Genomic DNA, 25563 nt, shown 5'->3' with positions numbered 1-25563 from the left:
GATGCAAGAGTTATGCTGGAGACTGGCTCATTAATTTACTTTTGCAGTGTAACCATTTGTAAAGGAGACCTGTGATGGTTATTGCAGTGTGGTATGGCCCTCAGTTTTCAAAAGTTTGAGATCCCTACAGTGAAGTCCATTAGAAAACATGAAGTTGTATTATTATAGGCAGGTTATGGACCATCTGCTAACAGCAGACACTGATCTTTTTATATGAGTACAAAATCAAATGGGGGAAGACTTGGGAAGCTTCAGGCACAATTATATAAGATCTTTTCCATCTTTTACTTACTCAGCAATAATGAACTGGCAAGTCTAAAGCTTGGTTGGAATAAAATTAAACATTCCCCAAAGGCTTGTGAAATGGTGAACAATAAAATTATTGCCCTATGATTTGATGCAAAGACATCCAGTCCTAAACACAAATAAAACATGATAAATAGATAATGACAGATTTTATCACATTATCCTATAAAATCAGAATAAAAATAATTTTTATTATGTTTTTCAATATACTTATTTTTCTTCTTTGGCTATATGGAATACTTCTTAGATAACTGAAGTACTACATGCCACTTTCTAATTACTTCCACTATACTTAAAGTATTATGAAATTTGTGCAGGTGGTCACAGACATACCACATCATGAGTCTATGTTCTCTTTAGTAGGAACTATGTTTTCCTAACAGAGTGCTTTGGTAATATATTAAATATAATATGTTCAGGTTAAAATTCTGTCATTATAGGAGAATACCCCTTAATCTCAATGAAAGCATTTCCTTGTTACCCCCTCCCCCATAGGTGTTCTTTACAAATAACCTAATGTACTTTTTACATTATTGACATTTTTCATCTGAAGACTTCTCACTAATACATTTAATGTCTGTTGGTTTGAGCATTCACTGTGTTAACTAGACACTGGTAAGATTCCAAGAGAAATAAAAACATTGTTGAATCATTTTAAGAACTCAGCCCTGAAAAACTTAACAAATAAAACAAGACCATATGTAAATAAATGTCAAATGAATAATAAGATCTCACATAATAATTGAGAACAATTGTGGTTTCAGAATAGGAAAATATCTTTTCATGGTAAATGGGCCTTGAGCTTGGCCTTGAGAAGTGAATGGATGGGCAGAGGCCAGGGGACAATCTTGCCAGATTAAGGAAAAAAAGAACCTGGAAAAGGGGGAGCTTGGCATTTTGGGGGTCAATGAGAGACTTAGACTTGCCTGTCATTCTATTTCAAAAGAAAAATAAGACTAGGATCACTGATGTGGCATGGATAAGGAGGGGTTGTGTTTTATTAATGCTAGTTTCTCCTGTAAAGAAATGCCTCTTGCTATTTTCTATTAGTTAACATTGACTACTTTAATAAAAAGACTAAAAAACAAAAATATACTATGGCTCACACATAATAGATATTTATCCCCTTATTTATAAAAGTGTACACAGAAGATGGTTTTAGAAGGGGAAAGCAGAATTCCACACATGGTTTTCCAAATTACCCTCCTAATGGTTCTGTCATCTTCAATCCATGGAACCTCTGGAGTACACCTGTCTCCATCCTGTCAGCCATAGAGGTGTACACACCAGAATTCAATTGGGCTAGGCCTAGAAACAACACATTGTCATTAAGTGGAGCTGGGTCATGAGGCTACACATAATTTTACCATAGAGAGTCAGGTGGAGTTAGGGGAGTCTCCCCCATTGGCCAAGATGGTGCAGGGGGAGGTTCTTACACTGAGCATGCCAAAAGCTAGAAAGATGAATGGACAGGACTCCAGTGTGCCAAAAGCTAGCAAGACAATTGGATAGAAAAAATCCCTCCCCTCCCTATCCCTATAAGAATCCCAGGCTTGAGCAAGAAGGCAGATGGTCTTTGAGACAGGAGTCCACAGTTCTCCCTTTTGTACCAGCACCTGCCTCATGAGTTTGTCTTTTGTTTGGCAGGCAGCAGAACCTGTGTTTTTCAGTTACAATAACTGCAAGAGAAGTTGGCAACTGTGGTCAAACTACTTGCCCAAAAGGAGAGAAAACTGATGCTGTTGAAGAGTAGCATTCTTCTATTAGCATCCCAATATGGGAGGTAAACAAACCTATAAATGTACTATATCCTGTCTTCCCCCCCCCCCCCCCTTCAGCATGTATTTTCCATATATCCAAAGAGCCCCTTATATTGAGTTTACCAGATTTGGATTAACATTTTATATTTATATTTTTGAGTAAAAGGTTCTAATCTTTCTAGATTCCCTTCTTCAATCTTCTAAATTAAAGTGATTGATATCTTCTTTAATTTGGTGTGCTCTCCGGTTCTATTACACATTTTGCAAAATGCAATGACCAGAACTATATACAATATTACAAATGCAGAGCACTACCACTTTGAACAAAGTAAATCTGTACTTTTTACCTTTCTCTCCAAAAATCATTTCTGATAATGGCAACCACATTGCTGATGCTTTTGGCTCCAGCTTCAAAGAAAAATCTACAATGATTCCCAAGTGCCTCTTCTTGTCTTCAGTCTTGTATTCCTGACAGTAAAATCTACTATCCTTCCAAAGCAGTAGTTCTCTACCCACACTGTATATTACAATCATCTGGGGAACTTTAAAAAAAAATACAAATGCCATCCCTTCCCTCAAGATTCTTATTTAATTTGTATGAGATGAGACACAGCTATTGATCTTTTTCAAAACATCTATAGGTAATCATAATATTCTCTCAGGGTTTTAAACCATTGTAAGAGTAATTTGTAATTTTTTCCTACTATTGTACTTTACATATGCCTATTGAAATGTATCTATTCTTTTTCTTCTCTTATTTATTTTAAATATTTTTTAAAATATGTTTTTATTGATTTCAGAGAGAGGAAGGGAGAGGGAGAGAGAGATAAAAAACATCAATGATGAGAGTCATTGATTGACTACCTCCTGCACACCCCCTGGGGATCAAGCCTGCAACCCAGGCATGTGCCCTGACCAGGAATTTAAACTGTGACCTCCTGGTTCATGGGTTGATGCTCAACCACTGAGTAAACTGGCTGGACCTTTTTTTTCTTGCAGACAGACAAGAGCAAAACTTTCCAAAGATTCTCCGATTAGTTTGAAATTAGAACATGAGAAAAGTATTGGGCTCTCTGAAAACCATAATAAGCTTTGTACTTCAGCGTATGTAATAATAATGATTGAAACAGATGTCAGATACCCTTTGTCCCCCAGCTTCTGGGTATGAACATGGTATCTAAATTGCCTATCTTTTTAATGCATATTAACTTGGATATAAAGTTCTGCATCTCTTTCTTTGCCACCCCCCATCCCTACCCTCTCTCAAAGAATCCCTGTACAAAACGTTCCTGTATTTTCATGAGAGAGACAAAGCTGGGCTTTACATTCCACCACCCAGGGAAACCACCTTGAAGCCTCATTGACATGTCAGTCCTAGGCCACATCATTATTAGAGGTAGCAATGAGGACATTTCCATTCTCCTTTCCACCAAATAAGTGGCATCTGGTACCCTCCTTCCTTTATACTTTTGTCATCCAATCTGTGGTACTCAACCAATTCAAATTGCCTTCACTTTATTCTGCAGAGCAATGCACATAAACCCTAGCTTCTCTTCTCAAAATGTCTGAATTCCAATTGTGAACCATGAGGAAAAAAAAAACACTAAGAAGGGATTCTAGTGGCTAACTTTGCTCAAATTTTTCCCAGCAGCCTTTTCTCATGCAAACTGCACTTCAGGGAGAAGCCTGCACTGAACTGCCTGCCTGCACTGTTTTTACCATCTGAGCCAACCCTTATAAAGGAGTTCCTGGAAGCCTATTTCAACCAATAGTACTGAGGCTTTCCCCATTCAGTTGGGTCTACGCAACTCTGATAATCAAAGCATTTCCTTTCAGACCAATCAGGACAGTGCTTTTTTTTAAAAAAATGTCTTTATTGATTTCATCGAGAGGAAGGGAGAAGTGAGAGAGAGAGCCATGCCCGGCCAGGCTACAGTGCCTTTAAAAAAATATCTTTATTGATTTCAGAGAGAGAGAGGGAAAAGGGAGAGAGAGATAGAAATATCAATGATAAGAGAGTCATTGACTGGCTGCCTCCTGCATGCCCCCCATCGGGGATCAAGCCTGCAACCCTGGCATGTGCCCTGACTGGGAGTCGAACCTCGATCTTCTAGATCACAGGTCAATGCTCAACCCCTGAGCCACACCGGCTTGGCAGAACAGTGCCTTTTAATCAATCAAACTGCAAAGATTTGAGGTCCTTATTTGCATGAAGATGGCCCAATCAGGGACAGGGGCAGGGATTTCTGCCTATATACGCCAGCTTCCCTTTGGCTCTGGAAACCCACTTTCCCTTTCCACTGAAGATTGTGTCTCCCAGGCTAAGCTGAAACACTGAAGGTATCTCGCTGGAGCAGAGCAAAGCAGACTGCACTTCAGGGAGAAGCCTGCACTGAACTGCCTGAGTGGGAAAAGGCTCGGTATTATTGGTTGAAAATGGCTTCCAGGAACTCCTTTATAAGGGTTGGCTCAGACAGTAGAAATACAGAGCAGACTGGCACAGAATGGAGCAGATCAGAGTAGAGTGGAGCAGACCAATACAGCACAAACAGAGGGCATGGAGCAGAGAGGAGCAGACCAGAGAGGAACAGAGGGGCCTGCGAGGGGCCTGGCCCCAGGTCTGCCTCACAGCCATGCTATATTACAATTGAGCTGTTTTGCACTGAAAAAAAGTTTCCTTCTTCACTGCACCCCAAATTGGGGATTCCTGTTGGCACTGAATTGGCACCAAAGACCATTAGTTGACACATTCTACCACCAGGCTAGATAAGATTGACTATCTTCTAGTTGATGTGATCCTGACTTCTTTGGAAGTTAAGTATTAACAGGTATATATGTATATACAATAGAATATGTATATGTGTGTGTGTGTGTGTGTATAACATCTTTATCCATTCATCTATTGATGGACACCTAGGTTGCTTCCATATCTTGGTTATTGTAAATAATGATGGGGTGACATAGATAGGGGTGCACATATTTTTTCAAATTAGTGTTCTCAAATACACAGAAGTAGAACTGCTAAGTCGTATGGTAGTAGATCTATTTTTAGTTTTTTGAGACTCTTGATACTGTTTTCCATAGTTCTAGCCACAATCTTGGGTAGGATCTTAAGAGTGTCACCATCCTTCCCCAGAAGTTTCTCCAATAAATACATTGGTCTCCCGCAGAAAAATTCTCATTAATAAGTTTTCCATTATAGTTTTTAGTTAACTTTTTATTTGGATAGTGTTACATAATTTAAAAATCAACGTCTTACATATTTTCCTGTATGAGCCTTTCATGAAACAAGCATGTAAGTGTTCAGTATAATTGGGCTCTTTCTCATTTATAGTTGAGAAGAGTGGTATTTGGAAATTTTGAACAAATAACTCAAGTACAACTGGACAGTAACTGAGAAAACAGTCATTAGAAGTAAAAGAGAAAAGGGAGTTTTGAAAGACTATACATAATCATAATGTGTAAAAACCCCAAACTTAGAGACTTAAAATAATTCTTATAATAATAACTTATTATTCTGTCTCATGATTCTTTGGGTTCATTTTTCAGTTCTTCTGCTGGTTTCAGCGGGTTCACTGATGTGACTGTAGCCAGCAGGTACCTCCACTGAGGCAGATTGCTCTAAGGGGACTCATTAAGGCTTCAGCTGAGTTGACTGCAGACTGAAGTGGCTGGGTTCCTCTCCTCATGGAGTCCAACCTCCTGGGCTTCTTCAGAGCATGAAAGTCTCCAAATAAATAAGAAGGCCAGACTGGAAGGCTAGCCTGGAAGGTTACATGCCAGCACATTGTTTTGGTAAAAATAAGTCAGGGATTCAGTTCCAGTCAAGGGGTAAGGGAACAACCCCTACCTCTTGGTGGGAAGTGTGGCAGTCCCACTGTAGAGGGGAGTGGACAGGCAGATCTGACTCTCAGAGGACCAGTGGTGTAAGATTCTACCACGGTTGTGATAATATGTTTCCTGTGTTACGGAACCGGAGATGTCCACCTTATGAAAAGACCAAGCGGCACTCGGAGGCTGGGGGTTCAGGAGGTTTATTTTATGCCAGCAGGCCCAGAAGAGTCCAACTCCGAAGTCTGAGCCCCTTCTACAGGAAAGTTGACAGTTTATAAAGGTTCAGAATTTAAAATAGAACAAAGAGGCTTTCTAACTTAGGCACAGGCTAGTCTTATCTGTACTCCTTGTGGAACACGCCTGAGCACACAGGGTGGGGGTTGGTGCACAGGGAGTGTGACAGGATGATAGAGGACAGGAGGCAAAGGGATTCACAGCTTCAATCACCCTGAAAACAACTAAAAGACAAGAGAGAGGAGGAAGGAGTGGGAAGGAAGAATGCAGTCTTAACTCATCCCACTCTTTGAACAGGGAAGCCAGCAGCCCGGTGCTTCTCATAAACAAAGTAAAAGGGAGGGTTTTATTTTTATTCCATATCACCTAGTTTACAAATGCATTCACATATTTTTCTCATTTAATTATCACAAGAACCCTGAGAGGTAGTATATTTTCTCCATTTTTAGAGGTGAGGAACCTCAAGTACTGAAGAGTCAATGATATACCCAAATCAGTCTAAGATGGCAGAGCTAGGATTTAGAGTCAGACATTATCAACCAAAAATCACGAATAAGACATGCACACATATTCCCATTTTCCAAAGAGTAGTTTCTGAATTCTAAAGTCTGTATAAAATGGCAAGATAATGCTGAACCATCTAAGATATAACCTTAAGACTTATTAGTAATTTTCAAATCACAAAGTAATATTGTAAAGTAACATAGAAACTAATTTTATTCTTAATATTTTACATGTGCTATGTCTATAGGAATGCTATTTTTATAAATAAAAGCAACTTTCTCTTTTACTTTAAATTACAGATTTAGTTTGGAATAAATATAAAAGAAAAGAAACTGCCTGATATTCCAGATGTCAGAATTCAAAAATAAATTTATCAAATTTTTCTCTAAAACACTTCACATGCTTTTTCCTTTGAAATTGAGAAGGCAGTTTATAATCAACTGTAATCTCACTTGAATTTCCTCCACTCTAGCTGCAAATCTCATTTTAAAGCAGAGCTAACAAAAATGTCTGAGAACAGCAATTGAGAAGCAGCTCAGCCATAACAAAAAGTAATGTTGGACCTTAACCTCCTGCAGGTTCTCGCTCCACTAAATTAACACAATTCTCTCTCACCTTCTATTAGAGAAGGAACATTAAAAAAAGATATATGCCTATATAAAAATTGTCATATTGAGTATATTTACACACATAAAGTTATACATCCACACTTACACTAAAATACATGGACTTTTAAATCCAGGAATCATTATAGAGTCAATTTAGCTATCACATTTAGATTGATTCTAATTTACTAAAATAGAAACTACTTGGGAAACTGAGACAAGAATGAAACAATAGGAAAATATCTGGTTTTCTGGAGTTGAGAAGTCATTTTAGAACACATAATGGTAAATAACAGCAGAGGTTTGAAGCAATTAATGATTCCTTTTATGACACACCTGTCAAGCTGAGTGAATTGGAGATGAAATATCAACTTGTTAAATCTAAATTCAAATAAATGATTAGAGTAACACTATGACAAACAGGGAGCAAAAAAGATTTTTGAATTCAGCACCATTAATTTGTAGAAGAAAACAAATCATGGCATTTTCCTGGGCAAGCAAGGAGGAACTTGATAAAGTTATCTATAGCATTCAACACCTCATCCTTACACCCTTAGATTTCTGAGAATCCACACAAAAAGAATGCAGTGTTTCTCTTTAGATCATAAACACCTCCCAAGTACAAGAAATCTTAAGCTCAAATGGAGGATTCAAAAAAGAATGTTATTCAAAACTCACAGTTATAAAGATCCCAAAGGCAAAGTCATTAAAAAAAAATCAATGACTAAAATGTTTTCCAAAAATGTCAGCATCATATCTTTTGTTTACACAGTCCACTTACTTTTCTCACCATATACTCCAATTTTCCTGTTTTTTGATGATGTTTGCTCCTGGGAGAGAGGAGGGAGGGAGAAGATGACGGCACATTTTTGCACAATGGACTATAATATTTCCATCTTACAAATGGTTACTTTTTGTCTAGCCTAGCAACATTACTTTGCATATTGATTATCACTTGTTATTTCTTTCTTATTTTTTCACAGGCTCCTTTTCATCGACAGTGGAAGAGAGTATGGCCTTAACAATATATTTTCTTATTTAATCATTACTCTGAGGCTAGAGTTTGAAAGCAGATTTATCTGATTATTTTTTAGCTTGTGGTTTGTGGCTGTGAATACATCAAATATATTTTATTCTCACAAACCCTGAGCATATTATGAGAAAATAGCCAGCATAGGACTCTCCTCCTTTCTCACCTTCATCTAGAGTGTTACTGATTCACAGGGCAGCCTGAGCCACGGGGCAGTCACCTGTTTTGTCAGAGAAGGCACCATGATTCAGGACTGTGTACCAAATTATCCCTTTTTTCGAAGCGAACTAATTTCTAGGAGTTATTACCATAATGTATTTGCCTCCAAATGTGGCCATCAGAATGTTCGGTTGCCTCAGCTAGATTTCTTTGTATGAAATGAGAGCATTCTCTTCTTTATTGAAATGAATGACTCCTTGCAGTTTTGACGTTGGAAGTCACATCTCCGTTAGTTATGAGAGAATCAAAGTTTAGGCAAAGTTCGCACAGGAACTCAAACAGTACCAACACTTCATCCGATGATTAGCTATAGTCATATAGTTACGTATTGTTATAACTGCGCCACTCTTTAGTTTTGATATAAATGGAACGCATAATGTCAAACTATTATAATGATTATTACAAAATTTTGGAAACTTACTTTCTGAGCAACTCACTCATTTCTGTTTGGTTTATTTATTCATTCCTAGTTGTTAGCTTTTGATGTTCTTGAACCTCAACAATTGGGGCCTTAAGTCCACTTCGTTAGGAAAGGCAGGTAGCAAAATTGGGGCTGCAGATCCAGGCTGAACTAAACCATCCCCTTCCAGGAAGTGTCGCAGCGAGACGAGAGCACGTGTGTCGCAGGTGGGCGGGAAGCGGGTCCGGAGTGGCCACGCCTCTGCTGCTAACCAGCTGTGCGACTCCACACAACTAGTTGACCTCTTTGGGTTCTTCTACCCATATTTTTACAAAAATCTGGACTGAACTCACATTTTCAAAATTTCACATTGTAACAATTTAATATTTTACAATCTGTTTCTTACCACAGTATCCTCTCCACAGCTTCCCATAATCCTTTACCTCTGCGTAGTCCCTTTAGGGTACAACAGTTATAAACATTCAAACACCTTCCCTGCTTACTGACGCTGCGTCTAAGGTCTTCATCTAACTGTTCTGGGAAAGATCTAAATAAAAAGGGCGAGTTTGAGCTCCTTTGGGAAAATTTAACCCAACAGGTTTTCCTGTTGATCTCCGGTTACCTGAACCCATTCCTCGGCTCTTTAAAAACCCTCCTGAAAAGAAAAGAGAAAGTTGAAACTACAAATGCCATCAATCAAAGCTGGGAATACACACTCCCCCCCCCCCGCGCCCCCCTGAATGCAGTCCGCCGAAAGTCAGGTCGAGGCACCCTGCAACCTGCCAGAGAGAAACCCGGGTGCCCGCCCGGTTTCTAAGCCAAGCCCGGGCCCGGCTCCTTTAAATCGGTGCTGAGCGTGAGGAGGATGCTGAGCGACGCCGGCGGGGTGGGCGTGGCCTCGGCCGTCACCTGTTCCGAGGCGGGCATGCGCACTGCGGGGAGGCGGGGCGCGGTGGGCGGGGCAGGCGCGCGGGGCTGCACGCTCACATCTGCTCCTCCGCGGCTCCGGGCGGCGGGGCGGCGAGGCGGCGCGGGGAGTTGTCTTCTGCAAAGGTTGCCTGGCGTGTCCAACATGGAGGAGGCACCGGCCGCGGGCGTCACCTGCGAGCGGGACTGATCCCCGCCTGTTGTTCCGGGCGGCGGCGCGGGTCCCGAGCCCAGGGACTCAGCTGCCTGCACGCCGCGCGGCGGACCCCGGCTCCGGCCGCTCCTCGGGCCGCCGGCTTCCTGGCGGGGACGCAGCGCGAGGAGGAAGCGCGGCGGCCCGAGCCTCGCTGAGCCATGGGCAATGAGGCGAGCTTGGAAGGGGAAGGGCTCCCCGAGGGGCTGGCGGCCGCGGCGGCGGCGGCCGGAGGAGGGGCCGGCGGGACGGGGAGCCCCCTGCGCGCCGCGATCCCGGCCGGCATGGAGGCGGACCTGAGCCGGCTGAGCGAGGAGGAGAGGAGACAGATCGCCGCTGTCATGTCAAGGGCGCAGGGGCTGCCCAAGGGAAGCGTTCCCGCGGCCGCTGCGGAGCCGCCTTCCATGCACAGGCACGCACAGCATGATGTATATGTCCGGGCATATATGTACAGCCCTTGCACATATGTGCCAGCACGGCAGTACATATATGTCGTTTCCGTTCATTTTATTCTCCCCGGTGGGGTGGCGATAACGAAATTACAAGCCGCCTTTCTGATGGGCAGAATACAAATGATGCATTGTAGAGTTTCTGGTGGGATAGTCAAGGGTAGTAGCATCCTTGGGACTGTGATTTTAGGTTGTGATTTGTGGCCTTTTGGAACCTTTCCCCCCTAGGATGACGTGGAGAGACGCCCTCCGGTGTTTTACTAATCTGGAAGTGTTCCATTAATACAAAACAGGCGTGTTGGAAATGGATAGATATGGGTGTTTACCTGCCTCTGTTTAGACCTCCTCAGTCATTTTGGGGCCTTTTTCTTTGTAAATGGTGTCTAAATGTTTCTGAAACAATACCATTAATTCCCTGGAGGTGATTTGTCCTTCCTTTCTATCCCATCCCCAGAGGAGAACAGGAGCTGTTTAGGTAGAAGGTATAAAATGAATTCATCTTTTATACTCAATGTGGGGCCCTAAAATATGTTGTGGCATTAAGCAGATGGTTTGGTCACAGCAGAGCAGGTGCTGTACATGTATTTCTGAATTGGCATATGCTATTTTTTAAACCACTGCTCTTTTATATACAAAAGTGCTTTACAGTTTATAGAAGAACATGTGGATTTGTGTTATCTTAAAATTAGTTTCCGGTACATACTTTTAAAGACAAAGCTAATAAATGACTAACTTGCACAGGCAGTTAAGAGTTAGTGTGTAATAATAACGTATTCATTTCCGTCTCTAGCTCTCAGTCCTAATAAATTAGTTGTTTTCTAATTAGAGGCTAAGAGGGTATAATTATTGTGCCTGCCCTGCCTTTATTATTGTAAACACATCCTTTAACTCCCCCCTCCATAGAGAATAGTTCTGTATTCTCTATCCATGGTCCTGAAACCAGTCCTGCTTTATAGTACCTGAAGGGGAACCTACAATTCTCATTTGAGTTACTGGAAATATGAAAGATCTGGATATATAGGTGTAGATTCTTATAATATACTTCATAAAATAAAAATATTTTAACTTAGGAACTATCATATGCATATGATTGTCTCAAATAATTACAATATTAAATTTAAATAGGAGAAATGTAAAATGTGTTGTGGATACATAAAATGTTTTGGGGCAATATTTTTCATATAAAATCCTAAATGCCTAAAACTTATCAGGTAGAAACCCGATTTTCTTTAAATGAAACCACCACTGCTAGTTAAGCTAGCTCCTTATATTGGATATGTTGTCTGTGTTTTTAAACTAGTAATATATTGGGCTATTTCTTTGGTAAAAAGCCCTTGTTATTCATTTCCTTAAGTAGTACAGCTTATATGATATGTACTGTTTTTCTCTACTGATGAAATTTGACTTGAAAAGTATTTTGAATGGTCATACACTACATTTTCATAAGATAATAACGAAGCACAATATTTCTATTAACCTTTTAGAAATGTATGCCTGTTCTACAGTTTTTCCTAAGAGGCACAAGCAACAGGTTTAACGTGCTGGTTACAAATACCAAGAAAAGTGTGAGCTTTGATTTCTAAATTCCTAACTTTTCTTCTTTCAGAGGATGTCTGAAGGATATTATTTCAGCCTATGAGACCATGATGTTTTATGCACTATTTGTATCAGATAGCGTACTTTTAAAACTCTCCATTGATAATTTTATGGTAGAGTTCTTATTAATAGGTAATCTGTGGCTTATTTGTTAAAGCTTCATCTAAATATATAAACAATACATTTCTAATTTTTATAACCTGCTTATATTTTACTGAAAGATTTCTACAAGAGGCACATAATTTTTGGAAAGTTATTATCCCCGTAGGTAATAACCAAAGGAATACTTGGTTTATCATTCAAATATTTAGAAACATTAATTTAAGTATATGTGAGAAAGTATATCCAAATTATTTGAAGTTTTAAGAGATTAAGTGCTGTGAATTAAACACGGTCAGGTTTAACTTTTTAAAATCTTTTTAAGAAATAAGGGTTGAGAGCCCAGGGACCTAGGTTCTTATTCTATTAATTTTAACTGACTCATGGTAAATTCTAAGTGCTTCTCAGTCATATGTGCCTCAGTTTCCTTGCCTCTAAATAAGGCAGGTGATGTTTGTCTTACCTATCTTTTAAAGTCATTGTGAGGATCAATTAAAAATAGAGACGAATGTTTTGTTTGAATTTTAATATGATGAAACCCTATAAATAAAATAGTAATATCAATATCAGCAATGAATGGCAGTGGCAGTGATGGCTACAGACAAGTTGTATGTTGAGTTACTCATTATTATGAATTAATTTGATGTATCTATATTTTACATATGGCACAGTCAATGCAATATGGTGGAAATACACCCCCCCCTTCCCCTCTAGGAATCAGAACACCATGTTCCTGTGTCTAATTTTATAACCTTGGATTAATCTCCTAGCCTCTTTAAGCCCTAGTATCCACTACAGTATAAAAATGAATTCCTGTAGTTGCTTATATTCCTAATGTAAAATTTTATGTGACTCAGCACTGTTAAGTGAAGTGTCATTTTCTGTTGTGTTACATTTAACAAAATATTTTAGCATTCCAGCTGCTTTTACATTCTACACTTGACTACATGTGTACCTCATTTGTAGTGGAATGATTTTTTTCCTGCTAACCTACAAAAGAAAAATTCTAATGTGGAATGACAGTAGTAAAATAGTGATGCTGTATAAAGCATGGGTAGTTACAAGCTAGAAGTTACAGGTTACAAATGAAATGTTCCTGGATTTTTTATTCATCGTAGACCCAGGGAAATGCCATTTTATTACTTCTTATACTCATTCTTTTTACAGCTACAGATATGTCATGTGAAAGGGCTTACTAAAACCCACTTCTGATTAATAGAATATTTTATAAGAATTCTGAGTTACTCAATATTTTCTTTAGCATTCCTTTGGCCCTCCCCTACTGGCTAAACACTACCATTACCTGTTTTTCTTCCTAGAGCAGCAGGCCAAGTCCAGGATCTAAAAAGAATATGGAATGCTGCCATTTATATCTCAGGAGGCCTGTAGAAGAATTTGAAGTAGAAAGACTTCAAGAAACATTAATCCAGAATAATACAAAACCTTCCATGTTCACTCATTTGTTCACTCATTGTTACTCATTCATCAATTATTAATGCTCATCTACTAGTTACCAGGTTTGGTTCTAGTGATGCAACCAAACATTGTCCAGGAGTTCATAGTCAAGTGAACAAGACACAGATTGCATTTTAGTCATTTTTTTTTTTTTAACTGAACAACTGTTACACTAAACAAAAATTCACCAAAAGACCACAATTTGCTAAGACAACTTTATATTTTTTTTGGTATTAAGCCTGAATTTTCTTTTTTAATTTAATTTATTTTTTTCCATCACCATTTATCCCCTCTATGCCCTCTTCAATGATTGTTTTTCTATTTCTCATTCCAAGATCTCCATGTTTTATGTTTATTTACCTAATTGTAGCAACTAAGACTAAGTTTAAGTTGTAGGGCAATCCTTATAGCTATATAGGTATTTTTTCACAGGGGGAATCTATAATACAATACAACTTATATTTGTAGGAAGTACATGCCTTTACAATTTTTGATCCAAGATGCTTTAAATTTTGTTTTTTATTGTTACCATAAATAGTTGATACTCATGAAGTTTATTTTTTATTTGTTCAATACATAATGTTGGATTAAGTGAAATAATATCACAAAACAGTTATTAAATGTAATAGTATTTTTAATAGAGGACAATTTAGTGAAATTAAGGATAGATTTTTTGGTACTCTGTTTAAAGGTAGATTTCTAGGCCTCTGTGCAAGGGAGCCAATTCAATAAAATGTCTAAATAATTACTTATAGGGTAGTCACTTGTATAACAGAATCTTGAAGCATATGCCCTTCAAAAGAGTGTTATATTTTAATTGAGTGTGGAACATTTCTAGAATAACATAAAGATCTAAACAGTGGAACGTTTTTGAAAATAATCTATTATAGGTTTACTATGGCTTTTTCTGCCATCATATGGAAGAGGGAACATAGGGAGGCCTATAAAGAAACATTCAAAATTATTTTCCCCAAATGAAAATATGTTGCACTGAATTTTAAAACATATCTTAGAACGGTTGGAATTAATATAGGTATTAATTTTTCTTGTTTAAGTAAATGCTTCAGAGACATGGTAATATCTAAAGTTTTGTAGCTTTTTTCCTGTAGGAAATTGCCAGAACTAAGAATTTTATTTATTCATCTTTTATTAAAAATCACTTTGTGTATGTATTGCCATTTATAGATTATTTTCTTTCTGACCCTTTCCTAATTAGAAGTAATACTTCAGTGTTTGTTTGTACTATGCTTTATATTATTAACTGGTAAATGATCTGAAATTTAAAATTTAGTTTCTGCATGAGCAGGTAAATTTTGATAAAACAAGTTAAAACCTGTAGAACTTTATTACAACCATCTCATATATTAAGTGCTACTGAGTCACTGTTTTTCTCTCCTTTTTTCCTTTTAATTAAAAAGAAGTAAATCTTTTCCAAAATGTAAAAGCTACACATATTAAACAAAATATGTGTAATTTAATTTTTTCTATAATTCTAATGTAGCATAATACTAGTTTCAAATTTATCAGTAAAGAATGGCTTTCTCAAAAATTAATGTATTTAATTTTTGGCTAAAAGTATATATAAGAAACAACTATTTCAGATCTTTAACTTATTTAAATTTGATCTTGTTACCAAAACTATTTCAGAAAACCAATTTTGTATATTTGTCTATGAGTTAAAAGATATATTGCAAATTATTTCTTACATTTTAAACTTGATGTCAGTAAATAATATCACTACTATTAATAAGAATAGCAATAGTAAACGTTGTAGAAAACATTAAGCAAGATCATGTGTTTTCTTCATCTAAGGAAGTGAGCAATACTTTTCAAAAGTGAGGCCATAGCTAGCTCCTTGCTATTTGCAAATAGCAGGCTATATCTGAAGATGTTTTAAGCATCTATTGTTACCTTGCAAAGAGATCTCACATTAAGAATCAGCTTTTAGAAAAAAATAATTAAATGATATTCTTCTACAGGAAAGATGGAACTGTTTCTCAAAAATTGCTAATTAAGTAGGAATTTTTATTCTATAAAGTTTAATATTTAATGGATATTACCCTTTTAGACAGAATAGGGTAAAATTGACTAGATGATCCACTTTCTCAGAGTCCCTGTTAAATGTAACCTTTACTAGAAACTCCTGATGTCACAGTGTAGGCTTTATGTAACTAATGTAAATTGTCATAATCAAGTAAAAACAAAAACAACAAAAAACAGTTGCGTGAACTCCCACATTTTAAAATTAATATTTTTACTTCTCAGTGCTGCTAGTATTTGGGAGACTAACATTCTTTGACCATAATTTTTGATGAAAAATGATGCACCTTGTGAAATTAATGCACTGTAATGTAGTGTTGTATTGATTTACTGAGTTAATATATTTAGTTAGGTTTTAACTATGGCCAGATTCTATTAAGTGTAAATCTAAGTTATTTTTATTATTAATGCTTCCTAACTAGTTATCTTAATTTTTCACCACTCATAGTAGCAGTATTGTATTTTCCCCGTTTCCTTTGCCTTCTTGTTGAAAAATCTTTCTTTATAAAGAAAGTAATAAAGGCATTAAAGGTTTTATGATCACTTACAGGATGCTACAGAAATGCATCTTAGTTTTATTTATATATTTATAATTTTGAAGATTTAAGGAAGTTATGGCTTTTGATATTACTTTCAGTTGTGAGGATTTTCATCATTTCACTTCTTTTTGTTTCACTCTTCTAGGAAACAAGAGTTGGATAGTAGTCACCCTCCAAAGCCACCAGGAAAACCGCCGGACCCTGTGCGTCCAGCTCAGCCTGGTCTCAGTAAAAGTAGAACTACAGACACTTTGAGGTCAGAGCAGAAATTGCCTGGAAGGAGTCCTTCCACTATTAGTTTGAAAGAATCAAAGTCCAGAACTGATGTTAAGGAAGAGCACAAGTCTGGTATGATGCCTGGCTTCCTCTCAGAGGTTAACCCTTTAAGTGCTGTCTCCTCTGTTGTAAATAAATTCAATCCTTTTGATTTGATATCAGACTCTGATGCATCCCAAGAAGACGCCAAGAAACAAAAACTAGCTCAGAAGGAACAAGGAAAACCTGAGGGAATCACAAAGCCTCCATCACAACAACAGTCACCCAAGTCGATTCCTAAGCAGCAAGGACCTGTGAGGGCCCCACCTCAGCAGGATGGCTCTCCCAAATCAATATCTTCTCAGCAAGCAGAAAAAATGAAATCACAACCTCCAGGGACAGGAAAGCCAATTCAGGGACTTACCCAGGCTCCTCAGACAGACCAGACAAAATTGCCATTTCAAAGAGATGCAACTAGGCCTCAGACTAAACAGTCAGACACAGTAAAGGGAGAGTCACTCAAACCCTCACTGCAAAGCCCATCCAAACCTCCGACTCAGCAAGTAAGTCCTGGAAAACCTCCAGCCCAGCAGCCTGGACCTGAAAAAATTTCCACACCACAGCCTGGACCTGCAAAATCCTCAGCTCAGCAACCAGGGCTAGCGAAGACCCTTGCTCAACAGCCAGGGACAGCAAAGCCCTCAGCTCAGCAGCTCACAGCAAAACCCCCAGCCCAGCCACCAGGGGCAACAAAGCCTGCAGGTCAGCAGCCTGGGCCAAAGTCTCCAGCTCAGCCTCCAGGGCCAGCAAAGCCCCCTGCCCAACAGATGGGGCCACCAAAATCCCCAGCTCACCAACCAGGGCCACAATCTGCAGCTCAGCCACCGGGGCCTACAAAGACTCCCGCACAGCAAGTTGGGCCAGTGAAGTCTCCGGCTCAGCAGCCTGGGCCAGGAAAGACTCCTGCTCAACAGCTTGGCCCAGCAAAACCCTCAGCTCAACAGCCTGGCCCTGCAAAACCCTCAGCTCAACAGCCTGGCCCAGCAAAGCCCCCACCTCAACAGGCTGGCCCTGCAAAACCTTCAGCTCAACAGTCTGTCCCAGCGAAACCCTCAACTCAACAGCCTGGCCCAGCAAAACCCTCAGCTCAACAGCCTGGCTCAGCAAAGCCCCCACCTCAACAGCCTGGCTCAGCAAAGCCCTCAGCTCAGCAATCTACAAAACCAGTAAGCCAAACAGAAGCTGGGAAACCACTGCAGCCGCCGACTTCTCCATCTGCAGCCCAGATTCCAGTACAAGGCCTCCCTAAAACCATCTGTCCTCTTTGCAATACCACTGAACTTCTGTTGCATGTTCCAGAAAAGGCCAATTTTAACACATGCACTGGATGTAAAACCACTGTGTGTAGCCTCTGTGGTTTTAATCCCAATCCTCATATAACCGAGGTGAGTACATTTATTCACTGTGTCCATGTCTTAAACCATTTTACCATCTTCCTCACAGGGTGCTTCCTTTAATGACTATAGGATAGGGATGGCATTGTTTTCCTCTGGTTCTTTCCTTCTTTCTCTCCTTCTTGCCTCTTCTTTTTCTTTTCTGCCAATTGTAAGTTAGATTTTTAAAAATCCTTTTCTTCAATAATAAGCCGAAAATATTGCCACAATTTCTGATAAATTTGGCATATAAAGCAAATATGAATTGATTGAAAGATGCTGAGCATTTGCCCATTGCACTCTGTAAGGGCCACACTATTTATTATTTACTATATAGTGCTATTACTTTAAATCATGCTCCTACCTACCAAAATTATGATACTTAAATGGGGTCATATTTGTCCTGAGAGAAACACAATGTTTTCAAATACTAAATAGATTTTTAATGTAAAGTTCAGTAGACTTTTTCAAATCATACATTTCCTTGACAGAGATTTTGATATCCCCTGTGAAGGCATGCTTCCCTCATTAGTTGAGAGTCCTTAACAACAGCATAAGTCAGTTCATAAAATGCAGAAGTCATTAGAGAAGGTTCAACATTGATGGGTGTCTTCTCAGAAGGACCATAGTTTATATCTCCCAAGTCTTTGGGCAAGCCTTCCTGACATATCAGATTATAAAGGGCTGGTAGTGCCACAAATGAATTCAAGGTTGTTTATTTTGGTTGAGGATAGAAAAGTAATTCTCAGCGAGTCATGGTAAAAATTTGGGGACATTGGCAGGGGAGGGACACAAAGTGCCAAATAGGAGAAAAACTCAGAAATTCTCTGGAGTTAAGAAGTAATACAGTGAAGCACAGATGTGGTTCAGCGGTTGAGCGTTGGCCCAGGATCCAGGCGATTGGGGTTCGATTCCCAGTCAGGGCACATGTCTGGGTTGCGGGGCTCGATCCCCAGTTGGGGGCGTGCAGGAGGCAGTCGATCAATGACTCTCTCATCACTGATGTTTCTATCTCTCTCTCTCCCTCTGCTTTCCTCTCTCTGAAGTCAATAAAGACATATTTAAAAAAAAAAAGTAGTACAGTGAAGATAAGATAATAACAAAGTGAGATTAAAGAGGCTTAGTATCTAAAAGAATGTATTTTTAAAAGAAATCTGGTAGCCCCTACCTGGTGAGAAGGCACGGAAACTGTGTAGTCTGTCTGGAGGACGCTGTGGGTGGGCCCTGTGCCTTATGTCTGAAACAGCCCAGGAAAACAAAACAAACAAAAAACAAAAATGACAGCAGGCAATGAAGGATTATGTGATTTAAACAGCCCTGAGAGAGGAGACTTGTATACCTTTGTTATAAAGGAAATCCATGTTATGATGATAACAAGAATGAGGATTATTGGTAGCTGTTCTGTTAGTTTGGATATGTACGGTGATGCAAGATGAAACTGTGCATTTAAAATGTGTCAACCTCTTATTATTTTCTAAAGTATCTTTTAATGAGAAGTCATGTTGAGTACCTTAACTTTTTAAATGTCATTCAAAAATGATAAAAGTGTAATTAATAAGAACATGCTGCTTTCAAGTTATGGAGGAAATCAGATTATAAGTAGTTTATGTATTTGTAGCTTTTTAAATGTTGGAAAAGGTATGTTTCTGCCTATAATCTACCATCTTATAGGAATGCCCAGTAATAATGACTTCAAAGAGTAGATTATTACTTTGTAAAGCCTTTTCTGTTTTTATGGCAATTTATAAGGTAGAAATATGCAGTAAAACATTCAGTCGGCATACAGGGTGGGCCAAAAGTATGTCTGCAGTTTTTTTGTTGTTGTTAATCCTCACTGGAGGATATTTTTTCCGTTGAATTTTAGAGATAGTGGGAGGGAGGGAGGGAGGGAGAGGGAGAGAGAGAGAAACATTGATGTGAGAGAGAGACATCAATTTGATTTGTCTCCTGCATGCAAAGATAAGGGCTGGGGATCAACTGTGCAACCCAGGTACATGCCCTTGACTGGGAATTGAACCTGTGACCCATCGGTGCACAGGTTGATGCTCTAACAACTGAGCAACACAGGCCAGGGCTAGGTTTACAGTTGTGAGTATGCAAAGCAGAGAGTTTATTCCCGTATTATCATTTATTAATTATTGTATTATTTTCCAGACGAACAACTGTAAACCCACTTTTGCCTCATCCTGTATATTATTTGAGTACATACCATATGGAAGACATTTTACTACCTGCTTTGTGGGATATAAAATTAACTAAAACATAATGCTGGTCTTAACATGATCAAAATGCACTAGGTTAGATAATTACATGCACAAGGAAATATAATATGTGGTCAAATGATAATGGCTGTGAGATATGAACAAATATTGTTTACTTAAGAGTAGGAGGTGTCATTTCCAGTGGGTGAGATTAAGGAAAGCTTCGTGGAGAAAATGGCATTTGAAATAGGTATATAGGGCTGGATACTATTTCAACAAATAAAGGACAGGAAAGGCTATCATGATTTGTTCCGAGGCCTAGAGCCAGACTAATGCAGGGAGTATTTATGGAATCAGAGATAAATCTAGGTTGACTGAAGTGGTGGTGAAGAAACAGGCAATGACATTAGAGAAAAGTTGAAGTCAGATTTTGGGCTTCTACATTTAGCAGGTGGTGATGAGCACTCTGCTTTATGAAACTTGCCTTGACTAATGTAGTTATGCCTTCAATCCTTCATTAATTTTAGAAATTTGTATCAAATACCTAGTTGTGAAGCACAAATGAGTGCTATGAAAAAATCAAGTATTCATTAGATATAGAGTCTTCCTTCAACCAGAAGATAGGGGAAATAAAAGTTGTATATGAGAAAGAAAGAAAAAATATATTTACATATATATGTGAGTGTGAAAAGTAACGTTGTATAGGGCTTTATAGTTCACATAGTTCTTCCTGAGTTGTCTTATCAAAATTAAATTTCTAAATAGTTCTATGGGCATATATTTTGTTTTCTCTGTTATATTAATGAGAAAATTGGTGTTCTAGTGGTTACTATGGTTACTAGGATTACCCTGAAAGTAAATAGTCAAGCAGAACCCAAACCAAATCTTCTGATTCCAATCTTATTTTGTCATGGTAGGAGAGACATAAAGTGCTATGAGGTCAAAGGAAGTATCTGTCACTGTCAGCAGGGGCTATCACTACTATCTTCATGAAAACAAATATTTGAGCTGGAACTGGGAAGAAAAATAAGAATTTGGACACACATGAAAGGAGCTGGGAATGTGGAGGGGGCGCAGGTAGAGGGCTTCACTTGCAATAAAGGAAACATCCCCATATTGATGAGATGAGCTTGGGCGAGTCATTTACACTTTCTGTGACATTGATGTTATTTGAAAAATAACGTGTTCTCTGTCAAACACATTGGGTTGTCAGGAGGATTAACTGAAAGCTTCTATGAGGAGGTATTTTTAAATATAGGAAATGCTTTTGAAGTTATGTCATAAAGCAACATGGATATTGTATCTTAAACAGATTTGACTTTTAAAGTTTAATCTCAATTTGTTTTTCATGTAGATACAGAATCATAAATTGTTGGGTTCTGAGCTTGCAATCAAAAGCCATTTGATCCTATAGTCTTAATAGTAACATTTCATTTTAACTTTCATTTTTTTCCTGTAAAGGAAAATGCAATCCAAATTCTGATTCTGGACCCTAGGAATGCACCTTCCCTAATTCTGCTCACCAAGTGGCTAGTTCCTCAAACTCCTGAGTTATTATGAGGTCAGAGTTAGCAAGTTTGAGCTCTGGGTAGAGACTGAGAGCTTCTGTTTTAAGAGATAAGATAGATGAAATTATAGGAAAGATCACTAATTCAAAACTGTTATATATATTATGAGAAAGTTAACTTCTCTGCATAATCCAAAGAGGACCACACATTCTGGGTGAAATTTTCCTGAAATATTCAAATTGAGTGAACAGTTTTTGTGTGCAGGGCAGGGAAAGAGGCTGAACTTTCTTAAGCACTTTAATTTATATAAATTTATTATTTTTAAGTTTGATGTTTATATGCAATAACTTGGGTAAAATAGAATACTGGTCTCTTGTATCACTCCTTGAAAAGACTAGGAGAATTTCTCTGATGTTTTTTGTTACTAACACATCAGAATTATGACTATATTTGCTTATGAACATCCTGGCTCTTAAATGTCTACCGGGTCTCGGGGGAAGGACTGGAAAGGAACCAACACTCAGAGAAGAGCTTTAGGGAAGGGAACTTGCACTTCCTTAATTAAATTGGTCAGTTTTCCCCCACCCCTGCCAGACACACACACACACACACACACACACACGCACGCACGCACGCACGCACGCACACAAAACAACCTTTAGACAACCCAAGTTTCTGTGTGAGGAGGATGGTGTTTAAATTAACTGTCCTCTCTGGTAACTGTCAAGATGGGTGCTTTTCCAAATAAACCTTAAGAATCGACTGGTTGCTAGCCTAGAATTTGATGCCAAGAGGAGTTTATAGCTATATCTCTTCTCGCCAGTCCATTAATGGAATAAATCTCAACAATGCAGGCTCTCTCTTTGGGCTTGCTTTCTGATACAGAAACAATATTTGCTTTCTAATTAGTAACACGGGTGTTTTGTTGTTTTTGTTATCGCTGATTTCTTTGTCTCTTTTGATGTGTAGCCTGGGGCACAGTAAATTTAGGGACAGATCTAAAGATTTGTCCCTGATGTCTGATAATTCTCCTGGCTCTTACGAAATTTTGTAATATATGAAATGACTTGTTATTTTTTCCGAATGTTGATGATGAACTGTTAGTGATGAAAGTTTTTTTGTGTGTCGTAATATTTTTGATTATTATGGCCCATATGTTAATAAGTCTTTTAGCTGAATCCAGATATTTTATTAAACAAAAATATGACCATATTTTAGCAGCTAAAAAAATCCTAAAAAACAAACACAGACTTGCATGTAAACTCTCTCCATTTATTAAAAATCAAAACAAAAAACGACTGAAGTTCTTCAGGTTGGTCAGATGGTTTAGCTTACCACCTCTTAGCTGTATAGGCCTGCCGCTTCTCCATTTCTAATAAGATAAACTGGGGGAGAAGGCTCTGTTAAGAAGAGCTGGTGAAAAAAGACTAGAGCTATGTGAAATGTCAGGAAGCTGGAACCTGTGGAGAAAGCAAGCCAGTAAGACATTTCTGAAAGAAATTCTTTCTAAGGAATTTTCAGAAAAGTGGACAGTCTCTGTTTAGTTGCTTGCTGTTTTAGCACAAAGGTCTTTTGTCACCCTGAATTCTAAGTAAAGACTGCAACACAGTTCATCTTTAAAAGCAGGGTTGAGCATACACATGTTCATCTCCTCTCTCCATGGGTCCCACTTTTTAAAAGATTGAAAGTATAGTAGTTCCAGAATATGGCAAAGACCACCAATAGCATAAGTTGGCATGTTGAAGAATTCTTAGAAGATAGAAAGAAGATAGGAAGGAGCCAACAAAAAAAGAGCCAAGGAAACCACTGTACAAGTGGCCGCCTGAGGGAAATCTCAGTGAAATTCTAAGCCTGATGTCAACACATACAGAAAGCAGTAGTGGGGCCTGGGCAGCATGACTCAGCAGTTGAGCCTTGACCTAGGATCCAGGAGATCACAGTTCCATTCCTGGTCAGGGCACATGCCCAGGTTTTGGGCTCAATCCCCAGTAGGGGGCGTGCAGGAGGCAGCCAATAATGACTCTCATCATTGATGTTTCTCTCTCTCTCTCCCTCTCCCTTCCTCTCTCTGAAATCAATAAAGATGTATTTAAAAAAAGAAAGAAAGCAGTTGTGGGTTGTGGGTAGTGATCAAATAATAAATTAAAGAATTACAGTAGGAAAAATATATGACAAGTGGACTCTCCTAATCTCCAATGTGAGGACAGGTAGAGAGAAGAAGCCTTACTGTTTTCCCCTCAAGCTAAAGCTAGAGAATTCTCCCAGTGAAGAGATGAGCTGCCAGAGAAAGGACCATCGTGAGAAAAATAGGGCCTTCAAAAGAAGTTTAGAAGTAATGCTCTTCTCCCAAACAAGACACTACTCAACGAGGAGTCAAATGCATTCCATCTGTTAGCACCTTAGTAAAGCTGTCCTTACTCGGACCCCAACCCTCTACTGTTCTATTTCCTCTCATTCAAAGGAGAGGACTAATGAGAAAGCAGACCTGTCCACAAATACAGAAAAAACTACTATTGATTACCTCTACTAAATAATGGAGACATTCACTACAAATGAATGGTTTGAAGAGACTAATTTGACATTTTAGCAGTAATACTACATGAAGGACACAGATGAACTAGTGAAAAAGGAAACAAAAGAAAAAAACACCTGACCTCATAGAAAAGAGTTCATTTAGGAAGCATAAGGAACTTATAAAAATTCTTATTATTCCTGAGAAATACTTAAGAGGATAGCTCTTCAATAACTGCCAGATTCAAATTTCAGTGGACTGATTGAGGATAAAAATCTGCCCAGTTGATGGTCTGGAAAAGAAAGACCTAGAAATTTCCCAGATAATAGAGCTAAAAGACAATAAAAAATTACTCAACTACTTACTAAGCACCTACTATGTTTCAGGTACTGTTCTAGACTAGGGATATAGCAGTGAAAAAAATAGATAAAAATCTTCCCTCAGGGAACTTGTTTTTTAGTAAGAGTGACAAATAAATAAAACATATAGTGTGATAGATGGTAGTAGGTGTTATGGAGAAAAATGAAGTAAGAGAAGATTATGGCATAGACCAAGGGAGGGGTGGGATGGGGTGGTGGGGTTCCCTCTTTCATTGGTGGATTAGAGTTTGGGAGTTGATGCATGACTTGAAAATATGGAAATTTTAGTGGTGACTAAAGGTCTATCTAATTTGTCTGTATAATCCTAACTGAAGCTGGAGATTTGAAGGGGGGAAGTGGGGATTGGTAAGGAAGGAAAGGGTAAGAATGTACCCAGGAATGTGTAGAATTCTGAGATTCCCTTCTCTACTCTTTCCTTTATTTTTTATTTATTTTTATCTTGATTTTTTATACATTGGTTACCAGTGTACAGTTTAATGGTTAGACAATCATAGACTTTACATAGTGTTCCCCTTGATATTTCCAGCATCCCAAATGGTACCACACATAGTTATCAACATAAAATTGACTATTTCCTATGCTTTACTTCCCTGTCACTTCTTTTATTGATGTGGAGACTGGGGATGGGGTTTGTCTCCAGTATGGAGAGCTGTTTCTGGACTGCTGCCCATGGAGTTGTAGACATTTTTGGAAGGTCGTTATCTATAACTCTGGGAGCTCTGGGGCTCAAAGAGACATATTAAAAATCATGGAGCTCGGCCAGGCATGGCTCAGAGGTAGAACATCGACCTAGGATCCAGGCGATTGGGGTTCAATTCCTGGTAAGGGCACATGCCCGGATTGTGGGCTGCAGTCAATCAATGACGCTCTCATCATTGGTGTTTCTGTCTCTCTCTCTCCCTCTCCTTTCCTCTCTCTGAAATCAATAAAGATATATTTTTTAAAAAATCATGGAGATTATATCTAGAGCTCTAATAGGAGGTCTAGAAACAAGACTAAGGAGACAAGCTCTAGGACAGTTTTCAGATCTAAACAAAGATTGAAGTCTTCAGATTGTACAGCCCCACCAATGACCAGGAAGGAC

General features: G+C 38.6%; 1 protein-coding gene across 1 annotated transcript in view; it reads left to right on the top strand.

The window, feature by feature from the left end:
- Positions 1-10173: 10173 nt before the first annotated feature.
- Positions 10174-25563, top strand: part of PCLO (piccolo presynaptic cytomatrix protein) — a gene marked incomplete at its 5' end in the record, with an annotated part of 287210 nt that continues 271820 nt past the window's right edge. Inside the window, 2 exons of the mRNA XM_081147631.1 lie at positions 10174-10424; positions 16336-17890. Of these exons, the coding sequence (XP_081003757.1) occupies positions 10174-10424; positions 16336-17890 (1806 nt within the window). The remainder of the gene's footprint in view (positions 10425-16335; positions 17891-25563) is intronic.

The sequence above is a fragment of the Miniopterus schreibersii genome (genome assembly GCF_964146895.1).
Source record: "Miniopterus schreibersii genome assembly, chromosome: 9".
Lineage (NCBI taxonomy): Eukaryota > Metazoa > Chordata > Mammalia > Chiroptera > Miniopteridae > Miniopterus > Miniopterus schreibersii.
This window is presented reverse-complemented; position numbering and strand designations above follow the sequence as displayed.